Raw genomic sequence first — 18,159 nt, 5'->3', positions numbered from 1 at the left:
GTGTTGTCGTCCATAGCGGCCGCCTCCAAGTCGGGGTCCTCCAGATCATGCTCCATCTGGTCAGGGGCGAATCGACACTCCGTGCCCGACCCGCCTGCAGGCCGAAGAAGAGGGCTCTATTGAAAACAAGCCGACTAGTCAGAGTCGGCCAAAAGGAACTCGGCAACAAAACTGAGAAAGAGAAAGAGACAAGGAGAACATACCGTGGGCGGCGGATTGGTTCGGCTATATGGCTCCTTGCCGAACTGCCACTCCTCGGAGAGTTTGCAGTTCGCGAGGTAGTTCACCATATAGGCCACCTCCTCGTGCGGCATGTCCTTGGTACACATCCGGCTCGGATCGAGCTGGCCGCTCATCTGACAGATCAGATGAGGTCGGCTCTGGAGTGGGAGTACCCGGCGCGTGACGAAGGCGGCCAGCAGGTCGGGCCCTGACAAGCCCTCCGATTGGGTCATCGCTCGCACTCGGGCGACGGCTGCGGATCTAGCCGGCGTCAGCGTCACGGCCCGGTAGGACCACTGGGGCCGCCTGCCCGCCGGTGGGCCGGCTACGTAAGCCAGCAGGTTGACGTAGTCGCCCTGCGGGGCGACGTTCCTGACGTAGAAGTATGACTTTTGCCATAACTTCACCGACTGGATCAGCGTGATGACGGGGAAGGGGTTGTCGGCAGCCACCCTCCGCATCGCGATGAAGGCGCCAGTCTGAGCCGGCACGCCCTGCATGCGCGTGCCCAGCTTGGACTGGAAGAACTCCCCTAGAGCTCGAGGGTCGGGAGGATGCCGAGGTAGCCTTCGCACAGGGTGATGAAGGCAGACAGCAGCACCACCGCGTTCGGGGTGAGGTGGTGCGGCTGGAGCTGGTAGAACTCGAGCCAAGAGCGGAAGAAGGCGCTCACGGGCAGGCTGATGCCGCGTAAGAAATGCGAGCGAAAGATGAAGCCGGGGAGGCCGGACTTGGGGTGAGACGTGGGGTGAGACGTGGGATTAACTGCACCCACTCCCCCCACGCCTCGCGATTATTACGCCCTAAAGGCGTGCTGAAACTACCGCAGGGAGATGTGCGGGCGGTTTCGGACTGCAGAGGATCCACGCCTGGGCCGGGGCGTGGAGGTGGCGGGCCCCCGCCCTGCGGCGACGCCCCGTCGCGCGCGTGGGCTGGCAGGCTTTTTGGCCGAGAGAGGCCACGTGGTTCGCAGGCGGCAAGTGGCCGGCCCGCGGCCCGGTGCACGCGCTGACGAGCTCCCGCCCTCCGACTCCAGAATTTTTGGCCAAGACGGCGCGCCTAACCAAGGCCGGCTCCCAGCTGCCGGCTTGTCAAGATAGGAAGCTGACCGAGCTTCTCGACTCCTACCCAACCTCGGAGCCCAATCAGCCTCGGGGACTACTGTCGGAGTAAATGGCCACGGGTAGCCTAACCGACTGCCCCTGGCTCTTTCAAAAAATTATCAGGCCTTTGGGCCTTCAAGCATTTCAAGCATTGGGCCGCCTTCCCCGGTCGGCTATTTCTAAAGCCGACTCCCAGAAGGCGACCCAGCCTCAGCAACCTCCCCCCAAGATAACCACGGGATGACCGACTCTAGGAAGCCGGCCATAGAGGATGCCGACTCCCCCAGAGCCGGCCATGAAGAGCGCCGACTCCAAGGAACCGGCCAAAACCGCAACCACCTAACTGCACCCACATAACGGTGACAAGACGGGGTGTGGCCATAGTGCGGCCCACTACCCCCGAAGCCCGAGGCAGGCATGGCCACGGGACGCCGTACGGGACGGCCATCTCCCGTCCGGCTCGGCACTGTAGCCATGCTGGCCTCAACGTCACCCACGACAGACGCCGGTACGGCCCACGGGCGGCGGGCCCCTTCAGCCAGAGAGAGACGCAAAGGCGGCCCGGCCTCCCCCAGTCGGCCAAGGGCGTAGCCGGCCCCCAGAAGCTGGCTACCCCCTCCCTCGAAGCGTGTGCCACATTAAGGAGACAAGACGAGGTAAGGCTACAGTGAGAGCCCTCGAGCCGGCACACTATAGCCACGCTTACCTCGACGGTGCCCTCGTCATCAGGGGCGAGGCTACAGTAAGCAGCCACCGACAAGACCCTAGGCGATGGGACCGGCCTGCCGACCAAGAGGCCGGCAGCCGGCGGGACCTACCAATCGGCGGGCCCCAACGGCCGGCGAAGAAGCCGGCGAGTGTAGACACTGACGGCTGGGACCAGCGCCCAGCCGGATTACAATTGTACCCCCGGGGGGTAGGCCTATATAAACCCCCCGGGACACCCATGCAAAGGGTTGGCTTCTTAGCATTACACACACACCATAGAAAGAGGGAAGCAAGAGCTAGCCTTGTTCTTCTTCTCCCTTGAACCCAACAGCTCTAGGAGCATTTGTATCTACTCTTTCTGATCTAGTGATCATGCGGAGACCCCGCAGAGCAGGACTAGGGGTGTTATCTCCTCGGAGAGCCCCGAACCTGGGTAAGATTCGCCGGCGTGCATGTCTTCGCCTCATCCCGTTTCCAGGCACCGGCGACGTCTTACTGGCACCCACCATGATAAGCCACCCGTTGGCATATGTCGCACCTACCACTCGACAGGTGCCGGATAGAAAGTTTCGGTGGGGCCGAGTTTGGCTTTTGGTTTAGGACAAATGTGGATATGAGAAAGTGGTTGAGGGTTTTGGAGCATATCACTAAGCACTTTGAGCAAGCAAGCCATTAAGCAACACCTCATCCCCTTTTAATAGTATTGGCTTTCCTATGGACTCAATGTGATCTTGGATCACTAAAAGTAAAATGTAGAGTCTTGAGCTTTTGAGCTTGAGCCAATCCTTTGTCCTTAGCATCTTGAAGGGGTTCCATATCCTCTTGTCCATGACACTTCATCTGTTGAACTTGTCTGAAATATACTAGATGAAAACATTAGTCCAACAAGAGATATCTTGACATTAATTACCAAAACCACCTAGGGAGCACTTCTGCTTTCAATCTCCCCCTTTTTGGTAATTGATGACAACATACATCAATGCTTTAGGTAACGATAAAGAGGATAGAAAGTAAAGCTTTGGAAGGACATGTAACATGCATAGGCTCCCCCTACATGTATGCAATCATGTCAATATGGAATGTAAGAGCATGTGAATGCATACTCATCACAGAGCAGGCAATGTGTTACATGTATCTTGGCTATATGCATCAGGGCAAATGATATGAATATATGAAGCGTAACTTCTCGTTCATGATTCCTTCTTGCAAACAATATGTACATCAGCAAGAAATATTCATGCACATGAGTGTGATGCATATACTTACCTTGTGGTCTTGAGCTGGCTTAGGAAGGGATGAACCTGAGTAAACAACCTTATATAACACAGATACATCTACTAGACAGAGCAAACAAAAGAACCACAAGAGTACCAAGATTGGGATAACATGTAGTGAGTGAGTACTGGGTACTCTATTGAATACAAACATGTTCCCAAAGGTAAAATATATGCAATGAACTCAAGACTTCCTTCCCTAGCAGTCTTTCTCCCCTGAATCTTCTATGGGATAATGGGAGAACAAAGGGAAACAAAATCAGAGCAAACAGAGATCAGATGACAAAAACATAACACAAACATGTCTCTTTCCCCTCTTAAAGACATATATCTTCTCTCCTCTTTAACACCAAGCATCTGGGGCCTTTGAAGTGATTATCTCTCTCTCTCTCTCCCTTTTTTAGGTGAATAAGCTTTGATGTGTCCTCTCTCTCCCCCTTTGACATCAATTTCCAAGAAGGGAACTTCTGGAGTGTGAGTAGAATAGGTTTGGTCCTTGAGTCACACAGAAAAGCAGCATATAGAATATGATGCTGGTAGAGGACAAGAATCATTGAGTGGAGCTAGAACAAAAGTGCAGAAACAAGTGGCAAATTGTCTTCTCTGTAGTGAAATAGGTGACGCCGAGTTGTATTTTTCGGTTGCACCAAAATGGTTCGGTCTGACCGAAAGTGATAGATCGGTGTGACCGAGTTCAACACAGAGAAAGATCATTTGGCACCTCAGCTCTCTAGGCAAATAGGATGACACAAAGATTTGCAATGAATTGGATGCAGAACAAGTTAGAGAAAAGAAAATCTAGATGAAGGTTTTTTTATATAAAGGGAAGGGTCACAAAAATGCAAGGGAAAAATGCAAAAACTCAGAAGCACTAGAGAACTTCATCTAGAATTGGGCGGTGACAAAGTCACCTATGTTATATTGACTAAGGAGTCAGGTGAGAACACTTGATCAAAAGTCATACTCATCGTTTAAGCTCAAAATGGGGTTACCATTTTTCGTTTAAGTACTTGATGTATTCACATCTTGTTGAGCTGCTCTGACCCATGGCTTGGGGTAAAGCTTCTCTAAGATGGAATAACATACCTTGGATGGTGGTGCTGATCTTGATCATGTAGTTGAACTTGTGTGAGATGCTCAAGGTTGATGTAGCTCATCAAGAGTTTGGAGCACCACTTGGACTTGAGTTCATCTACCTACATGGGTTAGTCTTGCAAGGAAGAGCACTTGTGCATCCAAAATGACAATCATGAAATTTGATACCAAATGAAATTTGATATATAGAATTTGTCAAATGATATGTTGAAGGGTTTTCATGCTTCCTTATCTTTAACCAGCATGGTGTGGAATCTTGGTGATGTAGAGATTGCTCAAGATGTGAGTGATTTGCAATCTCATGGATTGAGATTCATCCAAGTACCTACAAGGGTTAGATAGCATGCAAGGGTACAAATGTATCCAAGACATATGATTATCATCATAAGAGAAAAAGTCAAGGATTAGTCGTAGGCTCATGCCATGCACGTATCCACAAGGAGTTCCTACTCCATGTTTGAAGCATCAATGATGTTCAATTCACCTCTCAAATGGTGAAATACTTTCTCATCAAGCGGTTTGGTGAATATATCCGCCAATTGCTTGTCGGTACGAACATGCTTAAGATCAATGTCCCCTTTAGCAACATGATCTCAAATGAAATTATGACGAACTTCAATATGCTTAGTTCGAGAATATTGCATGGGATTGTGAGCAATCTTAATAGCACTCTCATTGTCACAAAGCAATGGAACATGTTTCACATTGATCCCATAATCTTTAAGTGTTTGGGTCATCCATAGTAATTGAGCACAACATGAACCGGCGGCAATGTATTCCGCTTCGGCGGTGGATAAGGATACCGAGTTTTGTTTCTTGCAGGACCAAGACACAAGAGATCTACCAAGAAATTGACAAGTACCCGAAGTGGACTTTCTATCAACCTTGTCACCGGCATAGTCCGAGTCGGAATTGCCCACAAGATCAAAAGAAGACCTCTTAGGATACCAAATGCCAAAATTTGGTGTATGTATTAAGTATCTCACTATCCTTTTCACAGCCTTAAGATGACATTCTTAGGGGGCCGCTTGATATCGTGCACACATGCACACACTTAGCATAATATCGGGACGGGAGGCATATAGATATAATAATGAACCAATCATAGATCGGTAAACCTTTTGGTCAACCGATTTGCCATCCTTGGTCAAGTCAAGATGTCCACTAGTAGGCATAGGAGTTTTCATACCTTTGCTTTCTTGCATGTTGAACTTCTTGAATAAGTCCTTGGTGTACTTTGTTTGAGAAACAAAGGTGCCTTCCTTAGTTTGCTTGATTTCCAAACCAAGAAATAACTTGAGTTCACTCATCATAGACATCTCAAACTTCTTTGACATTAGCTTCCCAAACTTTTCACTAAAATGAGGGTTAGTAGAATCAAATATGATATCATCAACATAAATTTGGCACACAAATAGTTCACCATTAACCCTTTTAGTAAAAAGAGTAGACTCTATTTTTCCAATCTCAAAGCCTTTTTCAATAAGGAACTTGGTCAAGCATTTATACCACGCTCTAGGAGCTTGTTTAAGACCATAAAGTGCGTTGTGAAGTTTGTAAACATGATTGGGTTTCTTAGGATTGACGAAGCCAGGAGGTTGTTTAACATAAACTTCCTCCTCAATTTCACCATGTAGAAAAGCACTTTTAATGTCCATTTGGTACAAGGTGATATCATGGTGATTAGCATAGGCAAGTAAGATGCGCATGGACTCAAGTCTAGCAATGGGGGCATATGTCTCACCGTAGTCCATACCTTCGACTTGAGTGTAGCCTTGGGCAACGAGACGTGCTTTGTTGCGAAAAACTTGACCATCTTCATCTTGCTTGTTGCAAAACACCCATTTGGTACCGATGATGTTGTGGTTGTCGTCGGGCTTCTCGACCAATGTCCACACTTGATTTCTCTCAAAGTTGTGTAGCTCTTCATGCATGGCATTTATCCAATCCGGATCTTCCAATGCTTCCTCAACCTTCATAGGTTCAATGCTAGAGATGAATGAATAATGTTCACAAAAATTAGCCAGACGAGTTTTAGAGCGAGTTTTTCTCCCGGTTTGGATATCATTGAAGATTTGTTCGACGGGATGGTCTCTTGAGATTCTTGCTCGAACTTGTGAGAGCTTTTGCTTGGTTCGGGGTGGAACATCTTCTTCATCATCTTCTTCTTCTTCTTGGACTTCTTCATTGTTTACATTGTCGTTCTCTCATCTTGGTGGAGAAGGAGATTGATGAGGTTCATCTTGGTGTACTCCCTCGTTTTCTTCATCTTGATGTGTCCCATTGTGGATGCTTCCGTGTCAAGTCTTGGTTCACCTTGTCGTGAGGTAGTAGCTTCCACTTGGACAGACGAGGTACTCTCCTTTACCTCCGTTGGATGAATCTTGCCAATAGACAGGTCTTGGATTGCTTCCGAAGGGTCTTTGTCTCCTACATCAATTGGCAATTGCTCTACTTGCGAGCCGTTAGATTCATCAAACTTCACATCTACCGTCTCTTCAACCTTTCGGGTGAAATTGTTGTAGACACAGTAAGTCTGAGAGTTTGAGCCATAACCAAGTAGGAAACCCTCGTGAGATTTAGGAGCAAATTTGGAACGACTATGCTTATCAAGAATGTAAAACTTTGAGCCAAATACTCGAAAGTATCCAACTTTGGGTTTGTTACCGGTGAGAAGCTCGTATGCCGTCTTGCCGAGTAGCTTGTGAAGATACAAGCGATTTGTTGCGTGACAAGCCGTCTCAACAGCTTCCGCCCAAAAGTGTTTTGGGGTCTTGTACTCATCAAGAATAGTTCTTGCCATCCCAATAAGAGTTCGGTTCTTCCTCTCAACAACTCCATTTTGTTGAGGCATGTATGTAGCCGAGAACTCATGTGAAATCCCCTCTTCGTCAAGAAAGGTATCCACATTTACGTTCTTGAACTCCGTTCCATTATTGTTGCGAACCTTCTTGATCTTCACTTCGAATTGGTTTTGGGCCTTCCTAGCGAAGCTCTTGAAGATATTTTCAACCTGCTATTTATCATCAAGAAAGCACACCCACATAAATCTTGAAAAATCGTCGACAATGACTAGACTGAATGAGTTACCACCGAGACTTTTGTAGGCATTGGGACCAAAGAGAACCATATGAAGTAGCTCGAGCGGTCTTCTCATGGTAATGATGTTCTTCACAGGGTGACTTCCTCCTAGTTGTTTTCCTGCTTGACAAGCACTACACAATCTATCCTTGTCAAATATAACATCTTTCACTCCAAGGATATGATTACCTTTAATAAGCTTATCAAGATTTCACATGCGCACATGCCTTAACCTTCTATGCCACAACCAACCTTTAAAAGATTTAGCAATAAAGCAAGTTCTAGGTTGAGCCTTTTTAGTGAAGTCAACAATGTAAAGATCACCTCTATGTATACCGGTAAAGACCATTTTATGATTATCTCTACGAAACACTTGGCAATCTACTTCAGTAAATAAGACATTGAAACCAAAGTCAGCAAGTCTAGATACGGAAAGGAAATTGTAGCCAAGAGATTCAACGAGCATAACATTTTGTATCGAGCTATCATGTGAGATGGCCACCTTACCAAGGACAACCACCTTACCCTTTGAGTTATCACCAAAAGTAACATACTTCCGAGGGACGTTGTTTTCAGCAAGCTCACCAAACATATCCTTATCTCCGGTCATGTGATCGGTACATCCACTATCAAGGACCCATTCCTTTCCTCCAGCCATGCAGCCGTGAAGATTTGCCATAAGACCAAAGTGTCTCATAGACTCATCGAGATCAAGGTCACTACCATCATCCTCATCATAGTATCCATGTTCAACATCGTCTTGTGATGGATCAATTCCTAGAGAGAGTGATTCATTAGAAGTATGACCATAATAATGTTCATCTCTATGGATTCTAATGACTTCGGAAATGATATTGCTAATAATTCCAACATCTCCTTTGGCACGCATGAGATCACGAAGCTCAAATAGACAATCATCAAACTTAGGATCACTAGTACTCATCCTATTCAAGGCAACAGACTTATGGAGAATCTCATCTAGATTTTTCAAGGTATAGTTTGGAAAGCGTTCCTCAAGAAATCTCCATATAGTATAGGCAGAATCAAGAGTAGGTAACCTAGCAATCAAATTATTGGGCAATCCTCTAATGATAAGATTGATAGTTCTAAGATTACAAATCATGTCAAGATCCTCATCGGGAGAGGGATGCAAAGGATCACTAGGGGTAATGCAAGGACTAGTAATGTACTTGTTCAAGTGATATTCATTGAAAATCTCAAGCATCTCATTTTTCCACTCATGAAAGAACTCTCCATCAAGTATAGGCACTCTATGTCTAAGACTCCCCAATGTACACTCATCCATCTTCCTCCAATGGTGATTAAACCAAAGAAATGGAGACAAAAGCTCTGATACCAATTGAAAGGATCGAGAAGAGGTGTCTAGAGGGGGGGTGAATAGACTCTAAGCAAGAAAAGTTGCAGTTTTTAATTTCTTTAAGTAGAGGGGGAGTTTTAGAACAATTTTAAACATTCACAATACATATCAAGCAAACATGAGAAGAGTATATGAGCAGCGGAAACTAAAGCATGCAAGTTGCAAGAATGTAAAGGGATGGGATTTGAGTGTGCAAACGTAATTGAGGACACCGAGATTTTTGGCGTGGTTCCGATAGGTGGTGCTATCGTACATCCACGTTGATGGAGACTTCAACCCACGAAGGGTAACAGTTGCGCGAGTCCACGGAGGGCTCCACCCACGAATGGTCCACGAAGAAGCAACCTTGTCTATCCCACCATGGCCATCGCCCATGGAGGACTTGCCTCACTAGGGTAGATCTTCACGAATTAGGCGATCTCCTTGCCCGTACAAACTCCTTGGTTCAACTCCACAATCTTGACGGAGGCTCCCAAGTGACACCTAACCCATCTAGGAGAAACCACTCTCCAAAAGGTAATAGATGGTGTGTTGATGATGAACTCCTTGCTCTTGTGCTTCAAATGATAGTCTCCCCAACACTCAACTCTCTCTCATAGGACTGGATTTTGTGGAAAGAAGATTTGATTGGAAAGCAAGTTGGAAAAGGCTAGAGATCAAGATTTATGTGGTTGGAATGGAATATCTTGACCTCAACACATGAGTAGGTGGTTCTCTCTCAGAAAATATATGCTGGAAGTGTAGGTATGTTCTGATGGCCCTCTCAACGAATGAGGAGTGGGTGGAGGGGTATATATAGCCTCCACAAAAAATCTAACCATTACACACAAATCACCAAACTCGGTTGGACCGAATCATGAAACTTGGTCAGACCGATTCAGTTCATAATGTGACCGTTAGGCATTTCGGTGGGACTGATATGATCAACTCGGTGGGACCGATGTGCTAGGGTTAGGGTAAAACCTCATCTCAGTTTGACTGATTACGCAAACTCGGTGGGACCGATTTTGATAATAGGCTAACAGAGAGTTGGTCAGGCAAACTCGGTGGGACCGATTACAAAACTTGGTAAGACCGAAATTATTGCAACAGGCAACAGAGAGTTTGCAAGCCCATCTCGGTGAGACCGGGATCCCATCGGTGAGACTGAATTGACTAGGGTTTGTGGCAGTGGCTATGTCAAGAGAACTCGGTGGTGCAGGATAGAAAGTTTCGGTGGGGCCGAGTTTGACTTTTTGTTTAGGACAAATGTGGATACGAGAAAGTGGTTGAGGGTTTTGGAGCATATCACTAAGCACTTTGAGCAAGCAAGCCATTAAGCAACACTTCATCCCCTTTTAATAGTATTGGCTTTCCTATGGACTCAATGTGATCTTGGATCACTAAAAGTAAAATGTAGAGTCTTGAGCTTTTGAGCTTGAGCCAATCCTTTGTCCTTAGCATCTTGAAGGGGTTCCATCTTGTCCATGCCACTTCATCTGTTGAACTTGTCTGAAATATACTAGATGAAAACATTAGTCCAACATGAGATATGTTGACATTAATTACCAAAACCACCCAGGGAGCACTTGTGCTTTCAGCAGCCCTGGTCCTTGGGCTTGCAAATCTCAGACCACTTGACCATGTGGTATTTCTGTTTGTTGTTCTCTCCAGCACATAAGAATCGGGAGAGAAGTTTGGTGACCTCATGATGAAGGGATTCATGTAGACTATAGAATCCCATAACATACATCAAGAGGCTAACAAGGGAGGAGTTCATTAGAACTACTCGAGTGGAGTTGGAAAGCCACCTCCCTTGCCAAGTCTCCATCCGAGGTTGGAGCTTGGAAATTATTAGGCGGAAGTATTTCTCTTGTAGACGGGCATCGCTAATCGGCATGCCGAGGTAGGTCGCTGGGAAGGATCCCAAGCGACAGTTCAAGCGATTGGCAATTCGCTGGGCCTCCTCCTCGGAGTACCCAAGAACCATCACCTCGCTCTTCGCGAAGTTAATCGTGAGGCGCGACATCTCCTGAAAGCAGAGGAGGAGGAACTTGAGGTGTCGAATATCCTCGTCCGAGCCTTCCACCATCATAATGGTGTCGTCCGCATATTGAAGGTGGGTCAAACCTCCATTGACCACGAGATGGGGGCAAATTCCCCAAATGTGGCCAGCCCGCTTAGCCAAGTCTAGGATCGTTGCAAGAGCATCGACTACAAGGTTGAAGAGAAATGGGGAGATAGGATCACCTTGCCATACCCGCTGGCCAGTCAAGAAGTACAGCCCGACCTCCCCATTTATGTTGACAGTCGTGCGCCCACTCGTGACAAGTTGCATAAACCGAGCAATCCAGTGGAGGTCGAAGCCACACTTCATCATCACCTCCCGAAGGAAGGACCAATGTACAATGTCGTACACCTTGTGGAAGTCAATTTTAAAGAACACTGTGCATAGGCGCTTGCTGTTGACTTCGTCAATGACCTCGTGGAGAACGAGGATCCCATCCAAAATAAACCATCCTTTCGCGAAGGCTATCTGATTCAGATGGTGGATCCAAGGGGGCGATTAGGGCCGCCCTAGTGGCGTACCCTTTGGCCAGAATCCAAAAAATCACGTTGAGGACCGTGATTGGTCGGAACTGTCGAATGTCAGCCATGCCCGGTACCTTGGGGTTCAGGGAAATAATCCCTTAATTCAAGCGGGAGATGTCCAATGTTCCCCGGGAGAACTTGAGGAACAAGTCGAGGACGATCCCCTTGACCATCGGCCAGAATGCCTGGAAGAAGCGAACGGGCAGGCCGTCAGGGCCTGGGGCTGAGGCCGGGTTCATTGCTTTCACAAAAGTCTCTACCACCATGGCATCAAAGGGAGCAAGGAGAGAAGCAATCTCCACAGGGGATATTTGCGGGTTAGGTTTCCAAATGTGGTCTTCTTGAGAGATACCACCCCGGGGCCGCCCGGCAAATAGCGACTTGTAGAATCCATCCACAACTGCCCGGATCGATGGGGGGGTCCTGAAAGAGCTAGCCTCCTTTCCATAATAGGGGAATGGAGCAGCGTCTATGATGGCCATTCTCAATGGCCTTGAAGTAGGCAGTGTTGGCGTCGCCAAACAGCACCCAATTCATAGAGCCCCGCTGGCGCCAATATTCCTCTTCTTTGAAGTAGATGTCCATGAGAGAATCTTCGAGGTTATATCTATGAGCCCATTCTTCTGCAGAGATACCTGATGTGTCTGCATGAAGGTCAAGGGAGCGGATCTCCTCAAGAAGGAACGCCTTCTGGACCCGAACGTCCCTCCCAAAATTGGCTCCCAACCCTTCCATGAACTGCCTGGAGTATTTGGACAGGTGATGCCACTCGTCCAGGATAGACATCTGCCTATGGGGATCAAGCAACACCCAGGCCCAATGCGCCTGGACGGCCGCCACAAAGCCTAGCTGCCGGAGCCAGAAAGCCTCGAACCGGAAACGAGGGGGAGGGAGTGGTCTCTCATCTCTAGACGACAAAAGGAGGGGCAGATGGTCGGAACCGATGCGCGTAATAGCCTGACGGGAGGCCAGAGGGAACCAAAGTTCCCAGTTAGGGGTGACGAATACCAGGTCAAGCACACTAAGGGTAGGGGAAGCCTGTCTATTAGTCCACGTAAATAAGGAGCCGACCCTGTCAAGCCCCCGAAGGCCTAAGTCTGCAACCCAGTCATTGAACCATCGGATCTCTGCAAGATCGACCCGTGAGTTACTCTTCTCTGCAGCGGAACGGAGGAGGTTGAAATCCCAGCCCACCACTACAGGAAGGGTAGCGGACGCGATCTTGGCGTGCAGCTCAGCCAAGAAAGTGGCCAAGCAACTATGGTCCGCCTGACAGTAGACCACGATGATCTCCCACTTGAAGTTCATGTCGTGCTCCCAGACCTCCATGCTGAGGAAGTGGGATCCATGATCCATGGATCCCACTTAAAAGGTGGCATCCTTCACGCCTAGAAGGATGCCACCGGAGTGACCCGCCACTCTACTAGATGCCAACCAGTGCCAAGCAAACAGGTGTCTACTAAGATGCTCGAGTTCAACAAGGGATAACTTAGTACGCATCGTTTCCTGAATCGCTACCACATCTACGGACTTGTCGTGCATGTACTCAATAAGTTGCCTGCGGTGGCCATCATGGCCAAAGCCCCGCAGGTTCCAAAAGAGGGCACGCATAACTATTCACACAATGGGTCCTCCCTGGACCCTATGGTAGTGGAAGCACTAAGAGCCTGACGCAACTGGGAAGTATGGGAACGTGTTCGTCCGCGGATCTCATCCTGGCCGGTCTCAAATAGACCCCAGCCACCAACTGGGAGATGGGTGGGACCCCCGCGGCTGCTGCCGCCTTCTGTGCATGGGTGGCCTCGAGGCGGCCCTCCAGAACCTCCTTGGCCTGGAGGGACGCAAGCTACTCTAAGACCACACCCTTCTCGCCACGGAAAACTATAGCCGAATCGGCCGCGACCTTGGCCAGGTGGCCAAGTGGAACACCAACTAATGCAGAAAAAGAGTCGTCACTCATGTCATCAGAATCAATAGAAGGTTCCTGGGTGTTGGACGGACCTATGTCGAGGTTGCGGATGGCGGCATGGCGCGACGCCTTCTCCACCGTGTTCAGCGAAGCACCCTCCATTCGGGGAGCCGCCCCAAGACGAGCACTCTTCCGCGCCGACGAGACCAGTGTGGAGGCAGAGCGGGGGCGGCTCCTGAACTTGTGCGGTTGTGAGGACGGAGGTGGGGAGGCATCCACGGGCCCCAGATCCGTTGGGGCGGGCGCCGAGGAGCCCTTCCGCACTCGCACCGGGGACATGAGTCGCGGGGAGGACGGGGGCGCACGTCCAGGCTCACCTGGCTGTCTCCACTTCCCTCCTCATCAGAAGATGACAGCAGAGTAGGGAGGAAGGGAGGAGGCAGGGTGGCGGCCTCGTCAAGCATGGACGCAATGGCCTCGAGGTCCTCCGACTCCTCCCCAACGCTGGTCGCAAGGGATCCGAGCCCTGAGCAGTGGGCCGAGGAGGGGCCGGAGGTGCTGGCCGGAGGAGCCGGCCGGAGGAGGAGCTTCACCACGGTCTGTAGAGTCGTCGTCGGAGGCCTCGGAATGGGGAGAGCGACTGTGTGAGCGTCGAGGGGTGCCACGCGGAGTAGCGCCCCCACCCTAACCAAAAGGGCCCAGGCCAGGGTCGGTACCACCCCCATCCTCCAGGCTGAGGGGATCAGTGGGAGTCCCATCCTCAACAGAGATGCGGAGATCATGGCCGATGTCGTTGAAGAACACCCGAATCGTCTTCTTGAGCATGGATGGGTCCGGAGATTTTATTAGCACCCGCACGGCCAGGCCCTTGGCCAGGGAAGGGGTATCGACAGCAACAAACTCGCCCAGCAGACGGGACATGCCAGGGATGACGCCCTCATCCCTGGCATTGGGCGGGAGCCCGCGAATCTGCACCCACACCGTGGAGAGGGTGGCCACCGCGAGGGGATCAACCTCGGGAACCGAGATGTGGATGGAGAGCTGGTTGAGGGCCAGAGTCAGCCTGGCGTTGTGGGTGCCGTAGCGGAGACTGGCCAGGTCAGGGAATACCATGGTGAACTCTCGGTCTGAGATCGGAGCCACCTCCTAATCCCAGACCGGGTTGAACAGGTAGCGAAGCTCCTCATAGATGATGGATGGGCATGCCGTCTTGCCATCCAAAACCGAGATGAGAGCGGTCATGGGCAGGGTGGCCCGTGCCTCGGGGAGGTCCATCTGGAAGAAGCCCGGGTCATCCAGCGCGTAGCCAAACAGACCAAGCGCGCTAATAGGCTAGTGGTCAGGGCAGAGCGCCGCGTGGTGATCCATCTTCTTGCAGAGGAAGCAGGCCGGGGGCTGAGTGCAATCCACCTGGCAGTGGCCGGCAACCCCATAGTTGAAGCAGGTGGCTCCCATCGCAGCGGACGGAGGCGCAACCACAACCGTCAGGTTGGTGACCAAGGACGCCGGGCCACCCGGCTGCGGTTGGGCACCCCGCTTCTTCTTCTTCTTGGCGAATGCCCCCCTGCCATTGCGGTTGTTGTTTTTGGGTCCGGCCGGGGGGAACTGAGCTTGGCGTCGAGGGGGGGGCATAGCACCGGGGAGGGGAGGCCTCCGCGCGCTTGGACCGGGGCGCAGAGCGGGAGCGACGGGGAGGGAATCGACGGTCCCGGTCCTAGTCGCGGCCATGCCAGTCCTCCGAGGAATGATCCTGACCGCAAGTGGAGTGCCAGTCGGATCCTTCTGCTGCAGCCGAGCTCTTGCCGCAGAGCATGGCTCCCGGAGCTCCGCCTCCCGCCGTGAGCCCTCCGGCGAGGATCAGCGTGCATCCGGCGGAGGGGGAGCGTCCCGGCCCCCCGCGCATCACTTGGGATGAGGAGCCCCATCCCCGGACTCGCGCACCATGGCGGCCGGCATAGCGGGGGGTGAGCAGGAGGCGTGGGGGAAGGGGAGGGGGAGCGGTTGCAGCATAGGGGGGAGAAGCCGATGGAGGCACGGGCTGCACCGGGTCAAACCCTAAGTGGTGGGAGGGGGCGGGATCCAGCAGGGCATGGGCCACAGCCTGCGGGGACGGGGATGGCCTAACGTAATACGGCCTAGCCACGACGGCCCAAGAGGGCCCAGGGAGATCCCCCATCCCAGACAGCCCCCAGGGCCCGAAACGGCCTAGCCCAACCTGCAAGGGAGGGTGGGAAGGAGTTAGGTCATCCCTGACCCTCGCCGTCGGCGCCGCCACCATGTTGCCGGCTGGCGGCACAGCGGAAGGACGGAAAGGGCGAAACTTCGGGCCCCGGACCGTCACCACGGCCGACGCCGGATTATCCAGCAGCGGCGCAGACGCCAAGGATGCCAGCTCGGGCGAGGGGTGCCACCACGAGACCGCCGCGTGCCCCAAGTCCGACCTTCCGGCCACCCCCTAGCATGAGCTCGGGCCCCAGAGCCGTGTCGGCCGGCCTCGTAGCCAGTGCCCGATGGCGGTGGGGAGGATGGTGCGCGGTGAGCACGCGACCGCACCCGTAGAGGAAGGGGAGAGGGGGAGAAGAGGTCGGGGTGGGGCAACCATTGCAGCCGCGACCACCTTAGCCGGACGGTCGCCGAACCGGCAAGGACGCTGGGGAAGGCCAGCCATGGTGGCCGCGGACTTAGCACGGTCCTCCTCGGTCGCCCAATCCGCCCAGCAAACTCGGCTACAGGAAGCCACGGCGGGGCCCTCCGCAGAGGACAGAGGCGGGGAGGGGAGGGGAGGCGGCGAGCCTGAGCGGGGGGGGGGGGGGGGGGATGGAGCCGGAGCAGAGGAGAGGCGAGGGAGGCCGACGGAGGTGCGCCGATGAGAAGAGGGGCGGCGGAGGAGCCCCCGTCTGTAACGCCCATGATGCGGCTATATCTCCCACGTGTCGAGGCACGACTTAGAGGCATAACCGCATAGCGGTTTTGTCGCAAGAAGGGTCATCTTCACACAATCCCATGTAATGAACAAGAATGGGATAAAGAGTTGGCTTACAATCGCCACTTCACACAATACATAAATATAATTCATACATCATCCAAAATACACACATAGACCGGCTACGGTCAAGATCCAAATGAAAAATAAGATAACCCCAAATGCTAGATCCCCGATCGTCCCAACTGGGCTCCACTACTGATCATCAGGAAAAGACACATAGTAACAACCACGTTCCTCGTCGAACTCCCACTTGAGATCGACCCCATCATCTGCACTGGTATCGTCGGCACCTGCAACTGTTTTGGTAGAATCTGTGAGTCACGGGGACTCAGCAATCTCACACCCGCGAGATCAACACTATTTAAGCTTATAGGAAAGGGTGGTGTAATGAGGTGGAGCTGCAGCAGGCAAAAGCATATATGGTGGCTAACAAACGCAAATGAGAGCGAGGAGAGAAGCAACGGAACGGTCGTCATCTAGAAATGACTAAGAAGTGATCCTGAACTCCTACATACGTCATTCATAACTCAAACCGTGTTCACTTCCTGGGCTCCGCCGAGAAGAGACCATCACGGCTACACACGCAGTTGATGTATTTTAACTCGGTCAAGTGACAAGTTCTCTACAACCGGACATTAACAAATTCCCATCTGCCTCATAACCGCGGGCACAGCTTTCAAAATATAATACCCTGCAGGGGTGTCCCAACTTAGCCCATCATAAGCTCTCACGGTCAACGAAGGATAAACCTTCTCCCGGAAAGACCCGATCAGTCTCGGAATTCCGGTTTACAAGACATTTCGACAATGGTAAAACAAGACCAGCAAAGCCGCCCGAATGTGCCGACAAATCCCGATAGGAGCTGCACATATCTCGTTCTCAGGGCACACCGGATGAACACTATGTACAACTAAAACCAATCCTCGAGTTTCCCCAAGGTGGCGCTGCAAGTGGCTCTAGTTTGGACCAGCACTCAGAGGAACACTGGCCCGGGGGTTTAAAATAAAGATGACCCTCGGGCTCTAGAAAACCCGGGGGAAAAAGGCTTAGGTGGCAAATGGTAAAACCAAGGTTGGGCCTTGCTGGAGGAGTTTTCTTCAAGCCGAACTGTCAAGGGGGTCCCATAAATCACCCAACCGCGTAAGGAACGCAAACTCAAGGAACATAATACCGGTAAGAGATAAACTAGGGCGGCAAGAGTGGAACAAAACACCAGGCATAAGGCCGAGCCTTCCACTCTTTACCAAATATATATAGATTCATTAATTAAATAAGAGATATTGTGATATCCCAACATATCCATGTTCCAACATGGAACCAACTTCATCTTCACCTGCAACTAGCAATGCTATAAGAAGGGCTGAGCAAAAGCGGTAACTTAGCCAAACAACGGTTTGCTAGGAAAGGATGGTTAGAGGCTGACATGGCAATATGGGAGGCATGATATAGCAAGTGATAGGTAGCACAGCATGGCAATAAAGCGAACAACTAGCAAAGCAAAGATAGAAGTGATTTCGAGGGGTGGTCATCTTGCCTGCAAGGTTCTCAGAGTTGTCGAAAGCTTGATCCTCGTAAGCGTACTCAACAGGTTCCTCGTTCACAAACTCGTCTCCCGGGTCTACCCAAGACAAGAACACAAGCAACGGAACCACAATCAATCACGAGAAATGCACAAGCAACATGATGCAAAACATGTATGATATGCAAGATATGATATGCGATGCATATGCGTGCTCCGGAAGGAAAATGATGAACAAGGCAGTAACTTGGCAAACCAAGCATGCCACTGGAAAGATGAGATGATTTCAGTCGAAATTGATATAAAGATCACC

General features: G+C 50.9%; 1 protein-coding gene across 1 annotated transcript; it reads right to left on the bottom strand.

Moving 5' to 3' along the window:
* Positions 1-11,864: 11,864 nt before the first annotated feature.
* LOC141027253 (uncharacterized) lies at positions 11,865-12,788 on the bottom strand. Its single transcript, XM_073504242.1, has one exon. It carries the CDS (start codon positions 12,786-12,788, stop codon positions 11,865-11,867), a length of 924 nt encoding a protein of 307 aa, XP_073360343.1.
* Between the last annotated feature and the right edge of the window lie 5,371 nt (positions 12,789-18,159).

Source organism: Aegilops tauschii, chromosome 7 (assembly GCF_002575655.3).
Source record: "Aegilops tauschii subsp. strangulata cultivar AL8/78 chromosome 7, Aet v6.0, whole genome shotgun sequence".
NCBI classification, from domain to species: Eukaryota; Viridiplantae; Streptophyta; class Magnoliopsida; order Poales; family Poaceae; genus Aegilops; species Aegilops tauschii.
This window is presented reverse-complemented; position numbering and strand designations above follow the sequence as displayed.